Raw genomic sequence first — 23,200 nt, 5'->3', positions numbered from 1 at the left:
TTAACTGAAATTCTCTGCACCAATTTGCTGCAAGAGGAACTTACTCAGCCTTCTCAGACTCTGTTTTATTCTCAGCTTTATTCTTTTGCTCAACCTTGAAATTCAGGATAAAAAGGACAATAAAACATTTAGACTGTAAGCTTTATGAGAATTAAAATACTGAAGTTGAAGTTTTGTAAAACGGAACATGTTTTCAAAACCTACCTCTGATTTCTTTTTTTGACAATATGCTTTTTCAATACTAGGAGGGCTGTCTGTTCCTATAATTTCTGCGACATCCCCCAGACCTCCATGAATGTCTCCTGCTGCTTTGCCTCCTTTTTTCGAACCTGTACCAAATATATTGGGCATCATCTCTGTTTCACTTTTCTCACCTTGTACTGTGGACTCAAGCTCTGCTAGAACACCTGTCTCAGGAATTTCTGCTCTTTCTGACTCAGCCACATCTCCATGAATTCCAAGTTGTGTTGGATCAGGCATGCTAGCTAAAAGATCTGTGACAGTGATGTTTTTGGCACCTTCAACTAAGCCGCCACCAAACATGGCACTCCACACAATCTGGAAAAGTCCTTGTACTACATTGAAAATAAAGAAGACAAGGCCAATGAACAGCATCCAGAAGAAGGAGAAAAATGCCTTTACTAACTCCATGGTTGTCATCCTCTTAATTTTCTTGTATTGTCTTTTGATATTTTTAAATGTGAAGAGGCTGAAAAATTTCAACAAACTAGTTTTGAAACCATGACAAGCTGATGCAAATGCACTTGAGGACTGAAGCACCTCCCCATCTTCTTCTTCTTCTTCTTCTTCAATTGGAGTAGGCTCCTCGTCATCATCGTCCGCTCTATCAGCTGCATCAGGTTCAGAGATTTGAGATGCGAGTTGCATTTCAAATATGGTGTCCTCACAAAAATTCACAAAAAGTTCCATTTTTTCTGATTCTCCTCCTTCATTCACAACATCAAAGATGAACTGCCTTTTGGATTCCTTGACTTGAGGTTTCTCCCACTGTGTCCTACTTGATTCACTGATTTCAAAGTAGACCCTTTCTATGCGTTTTGCACCACCCATAATCTCAATGCGTCCTAAATAGGGTTCAAAGTATGTGAGAACGCTTCGTGCTGGTTTCAAAAAGGTCTTCAGACGGCTGTCGTTGGGCATGTGTTCAGATAAGTTGGTCAGTAATACAGCTACATTAAAACCAATGTCCTTGGCTGGTTCATGGAATCGGTCAATAAATTCTATATAGTTAAACATATCATTTTCATCTGCTTCAACGCAAGACAGTAGGAACTCTATTTCTGATTGTGTGTATTTCTTCTGACTCTCTAAAGCTTTTTGGAATTCTTTTTTTGAGATCACTCCTTTACCATCTGGGTCATAGTCTTTGAAGGTATCAGAAGTGGTTATATCCTTTAATTTAAGAAACATATCAAAGAACTTCAGTATCATTTCCACATTGCTGGAAGATTCAATCAACGTGTCTACCATCTGTTTGCCTATAGTTCCATTTACGACATTACCTAAGATTGTAGAGAAGAAAACAGTAAATTTAAATAAACACAAAGAGTTTTAAAAAACAAATTCCTAAATCCATATGTATGAAATTTTGAAACTAATAAGCCAATTTACAAGAAATTGTCACTGCATAAAGAATTCAATAAAAACAAATGCAATTGTCTGGGTTCCCCCTCCCCCCCCCCCCAAAGCTTTAGCACAACTGCATTCAAATTATTACCCAAAAAATTTAAACTTGAAACAAAAAATAGTTTAAAGAGATATTATAAAAACCCTTATGTAGTTTCAATTTGGGACACAAACACAAATAAAGTAGGATGACTATTTTTGCAGTCACACAAATATATTATATATATATATATATATATATATACACACACACGTCACTCCAGTGAGTAAGATACAATCAAGACCAACCTTCAAAATATTTTTACTGACTTGATTAACTTTAATGAAGCATTTTAAATGATGCAGAACTGGTCATTAGTAACTGGACAATATTATTATAAAAATGATGTATAAAGGGTAAGTGATGCAAATGCTTGACAAAAAAAGTACTTTGACAGATGGGAACATTCACAGCATTAGCTAAACATGCTACCATTATTAAACCAGATGCTAACTGATCTTCTAAAGATGCATAGCATGTAAGAAATGTTAACCTTCCAACAGTGACAACAGCATCACCACCATATCTTTCTGCAGATCCAACAACTCCTTCAGCAACTCAATCTGGCTGGAATCCTAAAAACAAAAACAAACATTTCAAATTTTTATTAGTTCATTTTCAAATAATGGAAAAGAAACAAGCCTTCAGCTATTTAGTTATCTTTCATAATTTGAATTGACACTTAGAAAGGTCAAGAGAGGAAAAAAAATAGCTTAGAAACAAATCTATCAAAATATTTCAATATCAGTATTTTAACATATATAAACACTCAAGCTCTGGATGAAGATCGTGTTAAATACTGTCACTGTAAAGGCTTCCAGCAAGAGAAGTCAAAACAGCTTTGACAGTTGCAACTTTAGAAGAATATAAATATGGATTCATTCACTTTTTTAAAAATATCAAATTAAGTAGAAAAGAATCTGAATGCTATGCTAGGAGAGTCTCTTGCCTTGTTATCCTGAAGTAACCCAGTATTGCGACAATCGAAAGAACCTATGGTTTAGATAACCCAGGGGCAGTGTTAAAATTCAAGTGTTTCCAGTGGGCAAGTTTACCAGTCTCAACTATCTTGTCTTGTGCAGTCAGAAATGATAAACTGCCCATGGAGTACTTCTGATGAATTATTTGACTATACTGTACTTCAGCTGTCAACTGCTCCTCCACTTTCCCATTTTACATATCTTTAACAATTAGTGCATTTTACAGCATTATATTGTTATTGAAATAAGTGGCCATAATTTGCTGTGGCAGGGCATCTAACGGCATCTGCCATTAGTTAGACTTCCCTTACATGTTTAGGTTTTTAAATTTTTTGCATGGCAAGTTGCTGAAAGTGCGAGCTGATAATGTCGTAGTGAGGGAAACGGCATCTAGGACCTGAGTGAACAGGGAAAGCAACTGTGTGTCTCCTTAACCAATCAGATTGAAGGATTGTGAAATTAACAGCGCAAGGACTATGAAGTAAGTTTAAATTAGAGTGGACAAATTCAATGTCAAATCAGAAACAACAACTTGTATTTATATAGCGCCTTTAATGGAGTAAAACGTCCCAAGGCGCTTCACAGCCTTATAAGACAAAAGAATTTGACACCGAGCCACAGAGAGAAATTTGGGCAGATAAAGAAAGAAAAAAAGAAAGACTTGCATTTATATAGTGCCTTTCACGACCATCGGACGCCTCAAAGTGCTTTACAGTCAATGAAGTACTTTTGAAGTGAAGTCACTGTTTTAATGTGGGAAACGTGGCAGCCAATTTGCGCACAGCAAGGTCCCACAAACAGCAATGCGATAATGACCAGATAATCTGTTTTTGTTATGTTGGTTGAAGGATAACTATTGGCCAGGACACCGGGGATAACTCCTCTGCTCTTCTTTGAAATAGTGCCACGGGATCTTTTACGTCCACCTGAGAGAGCAGACGGGGCCTCGGTTTAACGTCTCCTCCAAAATCCTCTGACAGTGCAGCACTCTCAGCACTGCACTGGAGTGTTAGCCTAGCTTTATGTGCTCAAGTCCCTGGAGTGGGATAAAAGCTTGGTCAAACAGCTAGGTTTTAAGGAGTGTCAGGTTTAGAAAGAGAAATAGAGAGAGGGAAAGAAAGATTGGATTAAGAGCGAGAGAAAAAAGATAAATAAAGGAAAAGTAAAAAAAAGTTTTAATTAAAAATGTAACATTTTTTAAATCTTCAACAACAATAGCTGAAGAAATGAGACTCCACACTTGTAATAGTTAATTTTCAGTGCCAGAGTTTGATTGGCAGTAATTAACTTTTCACTTTGTTAAATGGGTAGTTAGACTGGAATGGACAAGACTTAACTTTCTGTGGCAGGTTTAGTTTGCAATTACTGTGGAAATACAGCAACTTCACACCATTCAATGCATTTCAATGGGGAGCCAGACAGCGAGATGCCATTTTCGCAAAGCTAACAGTGGAGCGGCGCATCTCAGACAGCAACTTTTGGATTTCCGTGTTTAACCTCCCATCTGCCCCTCGCCTGAAGTTGCTATGCCATTTGCGCATAAATAACAGCGAGCATCATTAGCCTCACTGTTATTTTGACAGCAAATTCTGGCCCAATAACAATATGCAGTCTATGGCTGAAAAGTTCCATTTTGATGGCCAGGCCAATGTAAGTGTGGTGGAGTGGGAATTCCGCCTGCCTGACAGGCCCATCACTGATCTAGTGAATTTCCCCCATTGGGTTCAGTATGGCTGGATTTAAATACCGAAAAGTCATTGGGCCTCCTCAAACAAAGCAAAAATCTTCCCACTTCAGTTCCTCTTTAACCTTGTATGTAAACATGCGAGGTTACACAACTAACATGACTTCCCTTACCAATATTGTTTAATAAGTAACTTACCTGGCTTGTAGTATTCAACTTATAAAGGCAAGCAGCACTTGTCCTTCACCCGGGGTAAATACAGGGAAATGGGGCCCAGGCCACTATGACAGTATCTGAATCTCAGTGACATAGGATTTAAATACTAATGTTCCCAATGCAAAAAAGCATAGGTGCAAAATTTGGCAACAGGAACAACATGGTAGTGCTATTAGGGCACTACTTCGGTGCCGTGGCATAGCACCAACTTTTGTTTTATGCTGGACCCAATTGGGTGCTAAACCGAGGAAAATCCATGGTATAACATTCCTCCTCAAAAAAAGTTACTGTTAAAACATATTGGCCCAGAAATTCGGGTCAGGGGCTTCCCGCGGGTGCAAGCCCCCGACCTACACTTACATATCGTGCTGACATTTGAAGACTGGGCCTGCGTGGATTTCCGGTCTGTGGCCCGGTTCAGCTCCCGGCGCGCTGTGCGTGCGTGATCCAGCGGCGTACTTAGTGCGATGAGCCGGCTGGGATCATGTGAGCACTGGGCAACCAATGGGAGTTTACAAAAGTCCATTCATGAGTTAGACATAAGACCTGTCAAACTCATGAAAAGTCCAGGCGCCCAAAACACTACTTAAACTTTAAATAAAAGTTAAAAAAACATTCCAATAATTAAATTAACTATTAATAACTTTAAAAAACGAATTTAAACAATTATTCAAATTTATGCCAAATTTTTTTTTTCAAGAAATCGGGTCCAAAAATACATTTACCTTACTGTAAATTCTTTAAAAAATAATAAACCTGTGGAAAAAAATTTCTAACTTTAATTATTAGACCACTTACCTTATAAAACTAAGTCCTTACGTCTGCTTTTTACATTCGTAAAAAGTGGAGGCCTTCACGCACAGACAAACCTGTCAAAAAAACCGAAGTTCAACGCGTACGCGCTGCCTCAAACGTCGCAAGGGAACCGCCTCTTAACCCCTTGGTTCAGAGGAGAGGAAATGCCGGTTTTTCGCGCATGCGCTGTGCATGCTGAAATCCGGCACTTCCAACGGGCCCACGTGTGAGTACCCCGTCCGTACTCACGCGTTGGGACCGGAATTACTGGGCCATTATTTAAACATATGTATCATTGGCTGAATTCTGCATTGTTGCTGTAAATGAAAAAAAAAAAATTAGATCATAAATGACTTGCCAACGTAACAACGATGGTCCCTACTTGATCTGTACAGCTTGGTACCACATAAGAACATAAGAAATAGGAGCAGCAGTAGGCCATTCAGCCCCTTGAGCCTGCTCCGCCATTCAGTAAGATCATGGCTGATCTTCTACCTCAACTCCACTTTCCTGCACTATCCCCATATCCCTTGATTCAATTAAGATCCAAAAATCTATCGATCTCTATCTTGAATATACTCAACGACTGAGCCTCCACAGCCCTCTTGGGTAGAGAATTCCAAAGATTCACCACCCTCTGAGTGAAGAAATTTCTCCTCATCTCAGTCCTAAATGGCCAACCCCTTATTCTGAGACTGTGACCCCTGGTTCTAGACTCCCCAGCTAGGGGAAACATCCTCTCTGCATCTACCCTGTCAAGCCCTGTAAGAATTTTGTATGCGTCAATGAGATCACCTCTCATTCTTCTAAACGCTAGAGAATATAGGCCTAGTCTACTCAATCTCTCCTCATAGGACAATCCCCTCATCCCAGGAATCAGTCTGGTGAACCTTCGTTGCACTCTTATGGTAAGTATATCCTTCCTTAGGTAAGGAGACCAAAACTGTACACAATACTCCAGGTGTGGTCTCATCAGGGCCCTATATAATTGCAGTAAAGCACCTTTACTCCTATACTCAAATTCTCTTGTAATAAAGGCCAACATACCATTTGCTTTCCTAATTGCTTGCTGTACCTGCATGTTAACTTTCAGTGATTCGTGTACAAGGACACCCAGGTCCCACTGAACACCAACATTTCCCAATCTCTCACCATTTAAAAAGTACTCTGCTTTTCTATTTTTCCTACCAAAGTGGACAACGTCACATTATATTCCATTTGCCATGTTCTTGCCCACTCACTTAGCCTCTCTATATCCCCTTGAAGTCTCCTTGCATCCTCCTCAACTTACATCCCCACCTAGCTTTGTATCATCAGCAAACTTGGATATATTACATATGGTTCCATCATCCAAATCATTGATATAGATTGTGAATAGCTGAGGCCCAAACATTGATTCTTGCAGTACCCAACTAGTTACAGCCTGCCAACCTGAAAATGACGTGTTTATTCCTACTCTGTTTTCTGTCCGTTAACCAATCCTCAATCCATGCTAGTATATTACCCCCAATCCCATGAGCCCTAATTTTGTTTAATAACCTCTTATGTGGCACCTTATTGAATGCCTTCTGAAAATCCAAATACACCACATCCACTGGTTCCCCCTTATCTATTCTGCTAGTTACAACCTCAAAAAACTCCCAACAGATTCGTCAAACATGAGTTCCCTTTCATAAATCAGTGTTGACTCTGCCCAATCCTATTATTATTTTCTAAGTGCCCTGTTACCATGTCCTTGATAATAGATTCTAGCATTTTCCCTACTACTGATGTCAGGCTAACTGGTCTGTAGTTCCCAGTTTTCTCTCTCCCTCCTTTCTTAAATCGCAGGGCTACATTTGCTACCTTCCAATCCGCGGGAGCCGTTCTCGAATCAATGGAATTTTGGAAGATGACAACCAATGCATCCGCTATCTCTATAGCCATCTCTTTCAAAATCCTAGGATGTAGGCCATCAGGTCCATGGGATTTATCAACTTTATTAATTTCTCCAGTACTATTTTTTTTTACTAATACTAATTTCTTTCAGTTCCTCATTCTCGCTAGATCCTTGGTTCTCCACTATTTCCTGGAGGTTTTTTGCATTTTCTTCCGTGAAGACAGACACAAAGTATTCGTTTAATTTCTCTGCCATTTCCTTATTTCCCATTATAATTTCTCCTGTCTCAGTCTGTAAGGGACCCACATTTACTTTTGCTAATCTTTTCCTTTTTACATACCTATAGAAGCTTTTACGGTCTGTTTTTATGTCTCTCGCTAGTTTACTCTCATATTCTATTTTCCCTTTATCAATTTCTTGGTCCTCCTTTGCTGAATTCTAAAATCCTCCCAATCCTCAGGCTTACTGCTCTTTTTGGCAACATTATAAGCCTCTTCCTTTGATCTAATACTATCTTTAACTTCTCTTGTTAGCCCCGGTTGGACCACTTTTCCTGTGGGGTTTTTGTGCCTTAAAGGAATGTATATTTGTTGTAAATTATGTATTAATTATTTAAATGCTAGCCATTGCTTGTCTACCGTCATACCTTTTAATGTAGTTTCCCAATCTACCTTAGCCAACTCGCCCCTCATACTTACATAGTTTGCTTGGTTTAAATTTAAGACCCTACTTCGGATTTAACTAAATCACTTTGAAACTGAATATAAAATTCTATCATATTATGGTCACTCTTCCCTAAGGACCCCTTTACTACAAGGTTATTAATTTCTCATTGCACAATACTAGATCTAAAATAGCCTGTTCCCTAGTTGGTTCCTCAACATACTGATCTAGAAAACTCTCTTATATACATTCCATGAATTTGTCCTCCACACGCTTCTCCTGCACTTCACCTGGGGTCCCCTTACCTGCCTGAGTTGCAGTCGCACCCTCCTGTCCCTGACCACTTACCAGAGCTGTACCACTACCTAACCTAAGGGGTGTGACTGCCGCCTGAATCAAAGTGTCCAGGTAACTCTTCCCCCTCCCTGATGCCCCACAAAGTCTGCTCCTCAGACACCCGCTCAACAACTTTGAGCTGAAGTTCCTCGAGATGCAGGCACTTACTGCAAACGTGGTTGTCCGGGATCACAATGCTCTCCACAAACTCCCACGTGCTGCAGTTAAGGCACACCATCTGCACTACCATCCCTATATGACCTTGTTCTATTTAATTAAATTTAATTTAATTTGTATTTAAGTAACTTAGTTTACAGTTTAGTTTCTTGACTGCTTACTTGATCTATATTAAGTTATGGGTAATGAAATTAAATATCTACCTGTAACACAAAGCACTACAAGTAGTGTTGGCAAAAAGCAGCAACCTCATCCCCCTCTTCGCCAATTTCCCACTCTTTCTAAATTCCCAAATGAAATACTCTGTTTAAGTGCACTTCATTTAATTCTGCTCTGTGCTCTGTAGAACTGTTTACTTTTATACTCTAGGAGCCTCACCCAATTTACAAGTGTTGACTCAGCTCTCCTGCTCCTGGTGATTAGCATCTATCCAAGACAAACACTTCCAGCTGACTGACAGTTAACTGCCACTGGCAGGCAGCTTCTGTTAACTACAGTTTTTAAAGTTCTAGGTTTAAATCAAAATGTTAAACTAAATTTCACTATTTACAGCTTCTACTTACCCAATACTTACCAGAAATCCCCACTCTTTTCAAATTCCCAAATGAAACACTCTGCTAAAGTGCACATCAGGCTATATTGTACAGGAAGGACTCAGGTTTGATCTCTGCTCCCTGCTGAATGAACTGATGTCTGCTGGCTTCTTGACAGCCTCCTTATCCAATATCTGCTTATTTTAGGTTCTCTGAAATGATATTGTAGCACAGCCTGTACTTTCTTTTGTACTGACATTAAAGAGTTCTTCATAGCAATACCACGGTCCACATTAGTATTCAGTAACAGAATAGCTTTCAGTGTTCTCAATTTTAAAAAAAACAGACCATGGGGTTAATTTCAGGACAGATCAGCTTCATTTTTCAATAGCTGATAGATATGGTCTGGAACAAGGAATTTTATGTGTGCAGCACTTTAACTCTTAATTAAGAGTATCCCTTGGGGGCTACATGCAACCTCAGCCTTTTTTTAAACAACATTACCTGTGATTGTCAGCATTGTAGTGGGAGACGTACCTGAGAAAGCTTCATTTGCATATTAGCAAAAACATGAAGGAAACCAACCACTGCATCCCAGAGCCTGCTGTGGGCTAAACTCTGCTGGTTACCAATGCAAGGGCCCTAAACAAACAAAATCAGATGGGATATCTTTCAGAATAGAATGCCGGTGTCAAAACTTGAAGCATTTTTGTATGTGTTAGTTCACTAATTGGCTTATTTGATCATTGATTACAGTACACACATGGTGAATTTTGATTTCTGTTGACTGCAAGGGACAAATACATATTTTTAAAATCATAGAAATACATTGAATACATAGAAGTTACAACACAGAAACAGGCCATACAGTCCATTGATCAATGCATGCAAGCACATAGTTTTAATCACATTTACCCACCCCATTTCCCGATCGCTTCAACCCCTTTCCCTTCATCCACCTATCCAATCTAATCTTGAATGTCTCTGCCTCAACTACTAACACTGAAAATGAATTCCACAGCCTCACAGCTCTCATAGAAATATAGGAATTGCTAGATGCAAGTAGACTGAGGTCCATCTAGTTCACCTTCTACCATCCTGGTAGTCGCATGATACAACAATAATGGAATTGTTGACTAATCATAGCAATCAATTTCTATCAAGTAGTCTACAACAGACCCAGACCGGTGAGGAAACCCCCAGTGGTGGAAAGCTTTGGGAACCATTAGGTCCAAGGCCACCTGTTCTTCCCAAACATGCTATTCTTACTAATTATTAATTACTACACTTCAGAAGTAATCTGTTGGTTGGGAAGCATACTGGGATGTCCTGAAGAGGTGATAAGCATTATTAAATGTTCCTTTTTATTTCTTTAAAAAAAAATTCAAACACAAGAACTTACTGAATATATTCCTTCTTCAGAAACCAAAACTCAGATGTGTGTTAGGTGTGAGGTTGTGTTAGCTGTGGCTCAGTGGTAGCACTCTCATCTATGAGTCAGAATGGTATGGGTTCCAGTCCCACTCCAGAGACTTAAGCACTAAATCTAGACTAACACTTCAGTGCAGTACTGAGGGAGTGCTGCACTGTCGGAAGTGCCGTCTTTTGGATGAGACGTTAAACTAAAGTCCATCTACACTCTCAGATGGATGTAAAAGATCTCATGGCGCTATTTTGAAAAAAAGCAGGGGAGTTTATCCTGGTGTCCTGGCAAATATGTATCCCTCAACCAATATCACTAAAAAAGAGATTATCTGGTCATCATCACATTACTGTTTGTGGGAGCTTGCTGTGTGCAAATTGGCTGCCACGTTTCCTACATTACAACAGTGACTACACTTCAAAAGTACTTCACTAGCTGTAAGGTGCTCTGGGATGTCTTGAGGTCATGAAAAGCACTATATAAATGCAAGTCTTTCTTTCTTACCATGTAATGTCTCAAATTATTCAAATCATTATTTTCTGAAAGAAATCTATCTAAGTTACATTTGAATGAATCAATATTATCTGCTCTCTGTGTAAAGAAGTTTTTCCTATCCTCTGTTCTAAATCTTTTACATTTAATCTTGTATCTATGGCCCCTTGTTCTTGACCCTCTACTACTAGAAACAGTCTACTTCTACCTATTCTGCCCCCTCCTTTCATAACTTTAAACATTTCTATCACAATCACCTCTATAATCTGCAATTTTCCAATGAAAAAAGCCAATTTTTTCTTTGTATTTATATTTTCTCATATCAGACAGCACCTAGTGAATCTGTATAATGCCTTCTCTAAAGCTTCAATATCCTTCCTACAGTGTATGGCACAATGCTGCACACCTTACTCTAACTGAGGTCTTATTAAGGTTTTACATAAGTTAAACATAATCTCTTGTCTTTCAGATTCTATACCTCATGATAAAATCTAGAATGCCATTAGCATTTTTTTTTACAGCCTTTAATGTCCTGTGAACCTGTACCACCAAATGCCTCTGCTTTTCCACAATACATAGAAACATAGAAGATAGGAGCAGGAGTAGGCCATTCGGCCCCTCGAGCCTGCTCTGCCATTCAATGAGATCATGGCTGATCATCCAAATTCAGTACCCTGTCCCTGCCTTCTCCCCATATCCCTTCATCCCCTTAGCCTTAAGAAATATATCCAACTCCTTCTTGAATATATTTAATGAATTGGCCTCCACTGCCTTCTGTGGTAGAGAATTCTACAGGTTCACCACTCTCTGTGTGAAGAAATTCCTCCTCATCCCTGTCCTAAATGGCTTACCCCTTATCCTTAGACTGTGACCCCTGGTTCTGGACTCAGGGACATCCTTCCTGCATCCAGTCTGCCCAGTCCTGTTAGAATTTTATAAGTTTCAATGAGATTCCCTCTCATTCTTCTAAACTCCAGCGAGTATAAGCCCAATCGACCCAATCTCTCTTCATACGTCATTCCTGCCATCACAGGTATCAGTCTGGTGAATCTTCGCTGCACTCCCTCCATGGCAAGAACATCCTTCCTCAGATAAGGCGAACAAAACTGCACACAATACTCAAGGTGTGGTCTCACCAAGGCCCTGTACAACTGCAGCAAGACATCCTTGTTCTTGTACTCAAACCCTCTCGCTACGAAGGCCAACATACCATTTGCCTTCTTAACTGCCTGCTGCACCTGCATGCTTACCGTCAGCGACTGGTGCACAAGGACATCCAGGTCTCGTTGCACTTCCCCTTCTCCCAATCTATTGCCGTTCAGATAATAATCTGCCTTCCTGTTTTTGCCACCAAAGTGGATAACCTCGCATTTATCCACATTATACTGCATCTGCCATGCTTCTGCCCAATCACCCAACCTGTCCAAGTCATACTGGAGTTTCTCGGCATCCTCCTCACAGCACACATGCCCACCCAGCTTTGTGTCATCTGCAAACTTGGAGATATTACATCTAGTTCCCTAGTCTAGATCATTTATATATATTGTGAATAGCTGGGGTCCTAGGACCGATCCCTGCAGTACCCCACTAGTCACTGCCTGCCACTCGGAAAAAGAGCCGTTTATTCCAACTCTTTGCTTCCCGTCTGCCAACCAGTTCTTTATCCAAGTCAGTACCTTGCTCCCAATCCCATGTGCCTTAACTTTACACGCTAATCTCTTATGCGGGACCTTATCGAAAGCCTTCTGAAAGTCCAAATACACCACATCCATTGGTTCTTCCTTATCTATTCTACCAGTTAGATCCTCAAAAAATTCCAGTAGATTAGTCAAGCACGATTTACCTTTTGTAAATCCATGTTGACTTTGTCCGATCCGGTCACTGTTTTCCAAGTGCTCTGCTATTACATCTTTTATAATGGATTCTAGCATTTTCCCCACTACCGATGTCAGGCTTACCGGTCTATAATTCCCCGTTTTCTCTCTACCACCTTTTTTGAATGGTGGGGTAACATTAGCTACCCTCCAATCCATGGGAACTGTTCCAGAGTCTATCGAATTTTGGAAGATGACCAGCAATGCTGGGGCCACTTCCTTAAGTACCCTAGGATGTAGATTATCAGGCCCTGGGGATTTATCGGCCTTCAATCCCGTCAATTTCCCTAACACCATTTCGCTACAAATACTGATTTCATTCAGTTCCTCCCTCTCATTAGACCCTATGTTCCCCGACATCTCTGGGAGGTTATTTGTGTCCTCCTTTGTGAAGACAGAACCAAAGTATGCATTTAATTGGTCAGCCATTTCTTTGTTCCCCATTATAAATTCCCTTGATTCTGACTGCAAGGGACCTACGCTTGACTTCACCAATCTTTTTCTCTTTGCATATCTATAAAAGCTTTTACAGTCAGTTTTTATGTTCCCTGAAAGCTTACTCTCATACTCTATTTTCCCCGTCTTAATTAATCCCTTTGTCCTCCTTTGCTGAATCCTAAACTGCTCCCAATCCTCAGGTTTACTGCTTTTTCTGGCCAATTTATGTCTTCTCCTTGGATCTTATGCTATCCCTAATTTCCCTTGTTGGCCACGGTTGAGTCACCTTTTTTGATTTATTTTTATGCCAAACAGGGATGAACAAATTCTGTAGTTCATCCATGCAATCTTTGAATGTTTGCCATTGCCTATCCACCGTCAACCCTTTGAGTAACATTCCCCAATAAATCCTACCCAACTCGCGCCTCATACCATCGTAGTTTCCTTTATTTAAATTCAGGACCCTAGTCTCGGAGTCAACTACTTCACTCTCCATCTTAATGAAGAATTCTATCATATTATGATCGCTCCGACCCAAGGGAACAGAGCCTACTTCCGTCCAGAGTATAATTGTTGCTGTTATTTTGTTACCAAAACGCACATCCTCACACCTAACACACAGCTGAATTTTGGTTTCTGAAGGAGGATTGTATTTATATTCAATTTTTATGTTTGAATCAAAGAAAGACAAAAAAAAGGAACATTTATAAAATGCTGATTACGTCTTCAGGAAATGCTTTCCAACCAACATACATTTGAAGTGTAGGCACTGTATTTATGTAGATAAATGCTACAATGAGCTTGCCTGCAGTAAAGACCTACAAACATCAAATGAATGAATGACCAGATAATCTATTTTTCTTGGTGTTCCTTAAATACTGCCATGGGATCTATTATGTCCACCTGAATACTTGTTTATGTTTGTGATTCTTCTAATTATGTATAACGTATCAAAAGTTAGGGTATTCCACAATCCTTTAGTTTAAAATATGGAATTAGTCTGATACATAATGAGTCTGTAATTTTTACAGGAGATATGCAAGGAAGCTGTAACGTTACCTGGATATACTCAGTGAGTGAGTTGAAGATTTGTTTGGCTACAGCTAATGCTTTTGAGAAGTTGCGCTGGCCTTGTCCATCCATAACATCTTTTCCTGAGTAATACCAATAGAAATCACTAATTGACTCCTGGAATTTAATAAGAGACGAATTACATTAATTTTTTTTAATGGATTACAAATGAATGCATTTCGTAATGTTAACATGCTCGGCATTCTGTGCGTTCCTATTAATGGCCCGTAATTTGCGGTCAGCGGTGAAGCAAAGGCGTTTGCCGCTGGCCCCGAAGTAAGCATCCCACAGAGATCTCGTAATCTGTGTGTCGAGAAGTTTGGGTTTTACGTCGTGTAATTGAAATCAATGCATGCTAATGAGGATTCCCAGCGAAGAGCTGCTGTGATGTCAACAAGCTGTCTAAGCAGCCAATCAAAATGCAGAATTCTCACAGAGAACAGGAAGTGGGTAAGCGCCTTTGATTCTAACTTTTTTTTTAATGTTAGAGCAAGCTAAACAAAGATTGGGGCTCACACATGGGGAAAAGGCAAACCTGAAATAAAGATGAACAAACTTTAAAAAAAATTAATTTTCATTAAAATAGATAAATTTGACACGCCACAAAATTAAGTCAATATGCTGTTATAACCCCAGTTACATCTAATCCCTTTGGGTCTAACTTTTAATGGGGTATTTAACAGTGGTATTACTACGGAAGAGCCAAAGTTTTCGTCAGTTTCCCTGATTCGAGAGATTTCACTGATTGCCGGCTCTGGGGTGCGGGGGCAGACCGCAACTTTAGGATTTCCACATTAGGCTGAGCATGCGCTAAATCCTGACGTTGCATCAGTTTCAAAGGCAAAATGATGGCGAATGCTGCCTGTTCGCAGTCATCAGTGTCTTGTTTTGCACACTTTGTACAAAAATAATAAATTGCAGGACAACGGAGTATTACAGTTTAAACTATTTTAATGAAGCATCAGGTCTGTAAGCTTTCTCAATCAATACAGTGCCATGTGGACAAGATGGAGTCCGGACCCTGGGTCTTCCCAAACAATAGTAGTCCTTACAGATGCCTGCAGGCCAATGACAACTCAGCATGTGATCACATGTGAATATAATAGGTATTCCTTACAGATGCCTGCGGGCCAATGATAAATCAATATGCAAATGTTACAATCAGGACCACAAATTCCAGGCCAATGTCTCTATCAGTTCTGCTGCCAGAAAATTCCAATATGTATAAAATGGCATTAACAGAATTTCACCCTGAAAATGATGCAGGTCTCCTCTCAAAACATTCGAGTAAACTTTTTTTTGCAAAATAAAGTTATCTCACTTTACGGCAACCATTTAGGTGCTGTGTTATTTTGGAGATTTTGGTCTCATTGCCCACTTAAAGAGACTTCCATCTGCTGAGTGTGTGTATTCAGGAAAAAGAAAGTATGAGTGTTCGGGGAAATTCTGTAATAAAAAAAAAGTCCGGCCACTGCTCTGTTTGCTCAGCACCATTTTCTTTAATGGTGCAGGTCTCCTCTCAAAACATTTGAGTAAATATATAATTTATGTTGCTATGGGTAATACACAAAAATAGTAAATATAACTTATGATTTTCACTTAACATCAGGCTTGTGGTCCTAAAATTTTTTTCCTTTTTTTGTGAAGCATCAACAATGCCTGCAGAGAGGTTCTAAAAAATCCAACTTCTCATTTCATGAGAATGACCAAACACAGAACAATCACAGGAATGGCTGCAAAGATGTCCAATTTTCCTACAAGGCCTGGGAGTAGGAAAACATTTGAATAGAATAGAATATTAGTAATCGTGCAGCCGATTTACGACTGTAGTGCTGCACAATGAACTGACAATATCAAAATCTCTTAAATTGAGTTCTACGTTTTTCTATTAGACTTTATTCTTGAATAGTTATTAACATCCCTTAATACAATCCGCAATATTGTGTTGTGTGAGGTGGCCTTTACTGCAAATACAGTGATGACTACTTGTCTAGTGACCAGTTTGAAAGATGTTTGCACACTAGTTGTAGACAGAAAGTGAAGAGATACAAAATAAATTTCAAAAAGTTATTCTTATGTGTGTTGATTTCTTTTTGGGTTCAATAAAGACTCATTTCTTGAAAGAGAAAGTTGTTTTAATCTAAAGTCTATTCAACTCTTTTTAACAGCCTTTTTACAGTGTGATGAAATATATTCCATTCATCACTGCCTGTGACTGTGGTCGGTTTCAGTGTCATTTCCCTTCCCCCAGTCCTCATTGTATTATGTATTGGAATGTGCTGTGTGTAGGGCTCCGCCCATACCTGGCCCCTTTTGTAAGCTGGCTCAGTCTGGCCTCAGCCTCCAGAAGGAAGACATCTCTCTCTTTTACGTGTTACTTTCTAATTTAATAAAAGCCTTGTTTTGTTTCGCTAACATCGAGTCTCGGAACTTATTGAGGCACATCAATTTTATTAAATTATTTTTCAACACTATGGACCAACTCCTGAAACCCGAACGTTTGGATTTGGATCCACATGCTCCGGACGCATCAGCACGCTTCGGACACTGGTTTGAGTGTATGGAATTCTTCCTGGACAATTCCGTAGCCGTCAAAGATGCTACGGACGCTGCGAGGATGAGACTCGGAATTCTGCGGAATTGGGTAAGCCACCGGGTTTACCCCCTCATCCAAGACGCCGATACGTACCTGGCCGCCTGCGACATCTTAAAGGCGCATTACCAGCAGCCTACGAATGAGGTGTATGCTAGGCATCTACTCGCTACTCGCGCACAGCGACCTGGGGAATCGGTGGAGGAGTTCCTAAGCATCCTGAAAATGCTTGGCAAAGACTGTAAGTGCCGAGATGTAAAAGCCGCAGTGTACACCGACGAGCTTGTTCGCGATGCCTTTATCACAGGCCTCAGCTCCACTTACATCCGGCAAAGACTGCTGGAAAAAACGGGGTTGGACCTGAAACAGGCTGCGGACACCGCGCGGTCCCTGGATGTGGCCCAGAGAAACTTGGACGCCTACTCTTCAGCCCGCGCCGTCCACGCCGCCACGTGCACACCGAGGGCGCCGCCATCTTGGAAGGCATCTTCCCCGCCCGGCAGCCCGACACCGGCGGGGCCCAGCTCTCCCCCCAGAAGCCCTACGACAGCCGCGACGCGTCAGGGACCCAACTGCTACTTCTGCGGGCAGCCAAAGCATACCAGAAACCTGTGCCCGGCGAAAGGCACCACCTGCTTTAAGTGCGGTAAGAAGGGGCACTTCGGGAAGGTGTGCAGAGGGAACCCCGCCGGAAAACCAACCGCCGGAAAACCCGCAACCGCCGCGTGTGCGCCATGGGAGCGGCCATCTTGGACGCCATCTTGCCCGACCTCGTGGGGTCCGCCATCTTATGAGCAGACAGCGTGGATGCCATCTTGTATCAATCAGGGCCCTACAGTGGCATCGGTCACAGTGGACCAGACCAGGCCGCACCCGCTATCCAAATCAATGGTGGACATCGAGGTAAACGGGTGCCGGGTTAAATGCTTAATTGACAGTGGAAGCACGGAGAGTTTTATCCACCCTGAACTGGCACAGCAACTCTCCCTAAAGGTGGTTCCTACTCAGGGTACCATCTCTATGGCTGATAAAACCCAGACATCGACCATTCTGGGTTACTGCATGGTACAATTGGGCGTTAACGGAACTGTATACGATAATTTTAAAGTGTTAATCATGAAGAACCTATGTGCGAGCGTGATCTTGGGCCTGGATTTCCAGTGCAACCACCAAAGCATCACGCTCAAGTACGGTGGGTCCCAGCCGCCCCTCACAGTGTGCGGTCTGGCTACCCTGAAGGTAAAGCCACCTTCGCTATTCGCGAACCTTACCTCTAACTGCCGGCCAATAGCGGCCAAAAGCAGGAGGTACAGCTGGGAGGACAAGCGGTTTATCGCGACCGAGGTAGACAGGCTCCTGAAAGAGCGCATTATTGAACGCAGCAACAGCCCGTGGCGCGCCCAAGTGGTAGTGGTAAGGGGTAGCGAGAAGAAACGGATGGTGATCGACTGTAGTCAAACGAACAACAGGTACACCCAACTAGACGCCTACCCGCTACCCCGCATATCAGAAATGGTGAACCAAATCGCCCAATACCGGGTGTTCTCCACCATCGACCTCAAGTCAGCGTACCACCAGCTCCCTATCAGACCAGAGGACCACCCGTACACCGCCTTCGAGGCGAACGGACGCCTCTACCAATTCCTCAGAGTCCCCTTTGGGGTGACGAATGGGGTCTCGGTCTTTCAGAGGGAGATGGACCGCATGGTCGATGACCACCACTTGCAGGCAACCTTCCCCTACCTCGACAACGTCACCATCTGCGGCCACAATCAGCAGGATCACGACTCGAACCTCGAGAGGTTCCTGGAAACCGCACAAAAACTCAACCTCACCTACAACGAGGACAAGTGCGTTTTCAACACCACACGCCTCTGCATACTAGGCAGCGTGGTGGAGAATGGGGAAATCGGACCAGACCCTGACCGATTGCGCCCCCTACAGGAGCTGCCCCTGCCCAACACTCCCAAAGCCCTGAAAAGGTGCCTGGGGTTATTTTCTTATTATTCCCAATGGGTCCCCAACTACTCCGACAAAGCCCGCCCCCTCTTGAAAGCATCCTCTTTTCCGCTCTCTGCTGAGGCCCACGCTGCCTTCAAAAGCATTAAGCAGGATATTGAGCGGGCCACGCTACAGGCAGTGGACGAGAACACTCCATTTCAAGTGGAAAGTGATGCGTCTGACTTCGCCTTGGCGGCCACCCTCAACCAGGCGGGGCGGCCCGTAGCTTTCTTCTCGAGGACCCTCCAAGGCCCCGAGATCAGACACTCCTCCGTGGAAAAGGAGGCCCAAGCCATCGTGGAGGCAGTGCGCCACTGGCGCCACTACCTAGCCGGCAAACGCTTCACCCTACTTACCGACCAGCGGTCGGTAGCGTTTATGTTCAACAATAAACAGAGGGGGAAGATTAAAAATGATAAGATTCTTAGGTGGCGGATCGAGCTCTCCACCTTCGAGTACGACATCATTTACCGGCCAGGGGCCCTTAACGAATCCCCTGACGCCCTCTCACGAGGGATGTGTGCCAGCGCCACCGGGGATCGGCTACAGACCCTCCACAACGACCTCTGCCACCCAGGGGTCACGCGGCTGTTCCACTTCATAAAGTCCCGTAACTTACCCTACTCGATTGAGGAAGTTCGGTCTCTGACCAGGAACTGCCGCACTTGCGCTGAGTGCAAGCCTCGGTTCTACTGCCCAGATAGAGCCCACTTAATCAAAGCTACACGGCCCTTTGAGCGGCTCAGCTTAGATTTCAAGGGCCCCCTCCCGTCCGTCGACCGCAATGTTTACTTCCTGAACATTGTGGACGAATACTCCCGGTTCCCATTCGCCTTCCCCTGCCCAGACATGACCAGCGCCACGGTCATTAAATGCCTCAACAGCCTGTTCTGCCTGTTCGGTATGCCGAGCTACATCCATACGGATAGGGGGGCGTCCTTCATGAGTGAAGAGCTACGCCAGTACATGCTGTCCAAGGGGATCGCCACGAGCCGTACCACCAGCTACAACCCCCGGGGTAACGGCCAGGTGGAGCGAGAGAACGGGACAGTGTGGAAAGCAGTCACTCTAGCTCTAAGGACCAAGGGCCTCCCTATCTCCCGCTGGCAGGAAGTCCTCTCGGATGTGCTCCATTCGATATGGTCGCTATTGTGTACGGCCACTAATGCCACGCCTCATGAACGTATGTTTGTCTTTCCCCGGAAATCCACCTCGGGTGTATCCATGCCGTCATGGCTCTCCACCCCAGGTCCGGTACTCGTGCGAAGGCATGTGAGGGGCCACAAGACGGACCCTCTCGTGGAGCCAGTACACCTACTCCACGCCAACCCCCAATACGCATATGTCCGGCACGCCGACGGAAGGGAGGACACCGTGTCCATAAAAGACGTCGCCCCAGCCGGCATCGACAACAACCACGGCAATAGCAGCGACAACGATCACAGCAATTCTTACCCACCCACTACTCTTTTCAACGATCACAGCAACCCTTACCCACCCACTACTCTTTCATCACCCCCGGAAGAACATCGACCAACGGCACCCCCACCAACTACCCCTTCAACAACCCTGGCGGCACCCCCGGCAGAGACCCAGGAGGCTACCGGGGACACCCAGCCGACACCCGCGGCACCACGTCGGTCGCAGAGGACTATCAAACCCCCGAACAGACTAAATCTATAGAAGGGGTGAATGTGATGAAATATATTCCATTCATCACTGCCTGTGACTGTGGTCGGTTTCAGTGTCATTTCCCTTCCCCCAGTCCTCATTGTATTATGTATTGGAATGTGCTGTGTGTAGGGCTCCGCCCATACCTGGCCCCTTTTGTAAGCTGGCTCAGTCTGGCCTCAGCCTCCAGAAGGAAGACATCTCTCTCTTTTACGTGTTACTTTCTAATTTAATAAAAGCCTTGTTTTGTTTCGCTAACATCGAGTCTCGGAACTTATTGAGGCACATCATACAGAACACTCTATACTGTGATGCAGCTAGAATCAAAGTGAAAGTAAAACTCCTCTAGACTGCTAAGGCACAAGCAATCAATAACCAGACAAATATGCTGTAAGGCATAAGCAATCCAACACAGACAAATATCATCACTATTTGCTGATATCCTTACATCTCCCTTTCTTAAAACAAAAGTATTTTACTTTTAACTAACAACATTTAACGAACTTACATCATCATTATAATGATCAAGGTTTTTTACCCTTGCTTTGTGTGTTCACATGAAATATGTCAATACACTAGAACTTGAAGAAAGAATAAGATAACATTACTTCCTTCTTTAACAATAGTCCTTAAATTTGATCAATGAGTCTCTCAGGAGGCTTCACGTGTCTTGAGGATTTTCTGATTGATTGTCCTTGAATCTGAGTTGTTGCCTCAGATGATTGGTTCTCAGCTGTGTGATCTGGTTGTTCTTTGAACTTCCTCACTTTCTCCCCCTCTTTTGTTTTCAGGAGTTTCTCCGGGATGGGTAGGTTTGACCTTAGCCGACGTCCCATCAGGAGTTGGGCTGGTGACATACCACACTCGAGCGGCGTTGTGCGGTATACAAGCATGCTCTGGTCGAAGTCAGTTCCACTGTCTTTTGCCTTGTACTTCAGTCTTTTCACTGTGTTTGCGGGCTCTCCTGGGTCAACAGCTCTGGACAACGTGTCTGCTGTATACATCAGCTTACCCGGTGTGTACGCAACATTCAGTTCATCATAGACTGTCTCTCTTTCGCTTTCCACAACGAGGACTCTCTTTACCAGGTTCAGTCTCTCACAGGCTTTTAAACCTAGTATGGCTTGCACTTCCTTTGGCACCACGATTAATGCTAGCGTGTGCTCTCTGTCCTTGTGTGTTACTTTGACAATGCATTTTCCTTTCACTGGTATATCAGTACCTGAGTATCCGGTCACTTTCACTTGTATTCCATGTAACTTTGGTCTGGGTCTAATTCTCTTAAAATCGGTCTCTGATATCACATTAACTTGTGCTCCAGTATCCAATTTAAATGGAATGTGTATGTCGTTCACTTTTAGTGTCAACATCCAGTCTCTTTCTTCTCTTTTGTTTTCAGATACAACATCTACATAGAATTCCTCTATGTCGCTTTCATCTACTGCATAGACCTTGCTTTGTTGCACTTGGTTCTTGCAGCAACGGGCATAATGGTTGTTTTTGTTGCATCTATTGCATGTTTTACCATATGCTGGACACTTTCTTGGTGGATGCTGTATACCGCATCGACTACATGACTTCCGATTGTCTCTTTCATTTTCGTTTGCTGGCCACGTCTCTTTTTTCACATTGGCGCTCTCTTTGTTAAACGGTTTGTATCCGTTCTTTCTCACTGCATCCACGTTGCAGCTACTGTCACTGAACAGCTCCTTTGCCTGCAACTTCACAGTCTCTGTAGCCCTACACAGTGCTATGGCTTTTCCCAGGTCTAGATCTTGCTCTCTTAGCAGTCTTTCCCTTAGACCATTATCTGGAATACCACACACCAGTCTGTCTTTTATCAGCGAGTCTGTGAGTCCCCCAAATTCACACGATTTGCTCCGGTTTCTCAGTTCAGTCACATACTGATCAATAGTCTCGCCGATTTTCTGTACACGTGAAAAATTTGTGCCTCTCAAACGTAACGTTGCGTTTAGGTATGCAGTAGGCCTCAAACTGTTCCATTATTTTATCTAGCTTCATTTTGTCTCCATCAACAGCAAATGTGAAGTTATTATATACCTCCAGCGCTTCATCACCCACGACATGTAAGAACAGTGACGCTTTTACTTTATCACTTTTCTCTTCAGCTCCGATTGCTGATAAATACAACTCTACACGTTGTTTGAACCTCCTCCAATTTTCAGCCACATTACCTGACAATTGAAGGGTCGCTGGTGGGAGTAAACCTTCCATTTTTCACTTTGTTAGCTATTCGCCAAGGTAAGTAACAATTTTCTCTTTAGGCTTGCTAATCTCTATGTGGAGAGCTGATTTAACATCCGATTTTTTCTCTTTTTTTTTCTTTCAATCCTCTTCTGACACCATGTGTTGATTTCTTTTTGGGTTCAATAAAGACTCATTTCTTGAAAGAGAAAGTTGTTTTAATCTAAAGTCTATTCAACTCTTTTTAACAGCCTTTTTACAGAACACTCTATACTGTGATGCAGCTAGAATCAAAGTGAAAGTAAAACTCCTCTAGGCTGCTAAGGCACAAGCAATCAATAACCAGACAAATATGCTGTAAGGCATAAGCAATCCAACACAGACAAATATCATCACTATTTGCTGATATCCTTACATTATGAACAAATAGTTCATAAATATTAATCATTTTGTTCTGACTTTCACAAAACTTCATTGCATAT

At 42.5% G+C, this 23,200-nt stretch overlaps 1 protein-coding gene across 8 annotated transcripts in view; it reads right to left on the bottom strand.

The window, feature by feature from the left end:
* LOC147109494 (ryanodine receptor 3-like) overlaps positions 1–23,200 on the bottom strand; it is a 506,629-nt gene that overhangs the window by 49,088 nt on the left and 434,341 nt on the right. For all 8 annotated transcript variants that reach the window (XM_086003490.1, XM_086003491.1, XM_086003492.1 and 5 more), the window contains 5 exons: positions 14,237–14,365; positions 9,488–9,592; positions 2,181–2,262; positions 205–1,523; positions 45–94 (listed from right to left, as the gene is read on the bottom strand). In XM_086003490.1, the coding sequence (XP_085859616.1) occupies positions 45–94; positions 205–1,523; positions 2,181–2,262; positions 9,488–9,592; positions 14,237–14,365 (1,685 nt within the window). The remainder of the gene's footprint in view (positions 1–44; positions 95–204; positions 1,524–2,180; positions 2,263–9,487; positions 9,593–14,236; positions 14,366–23,200) is intronic.

This window comes from Somniosus microcephalus, chromosome 12, assembly GCF_052327205.1.
Source record: "Somniosus microcephalus isolate GS21.2 chromosome 12, FLI_Smic_1.0, whole genome shotgun sequence".
NCBI classification, from domain to species: Eukaryota; Metazoa; Chordata; class Chondrichthyes; order Squaliformes; family Somniosidae; genus Somniosus; species Somniosus microcephalus.
The sequence above is the reverse complement of the archived record's forward strand: the minus strand, read 5'-3'. Positions and strand labels throughout refer to the sequence as shown.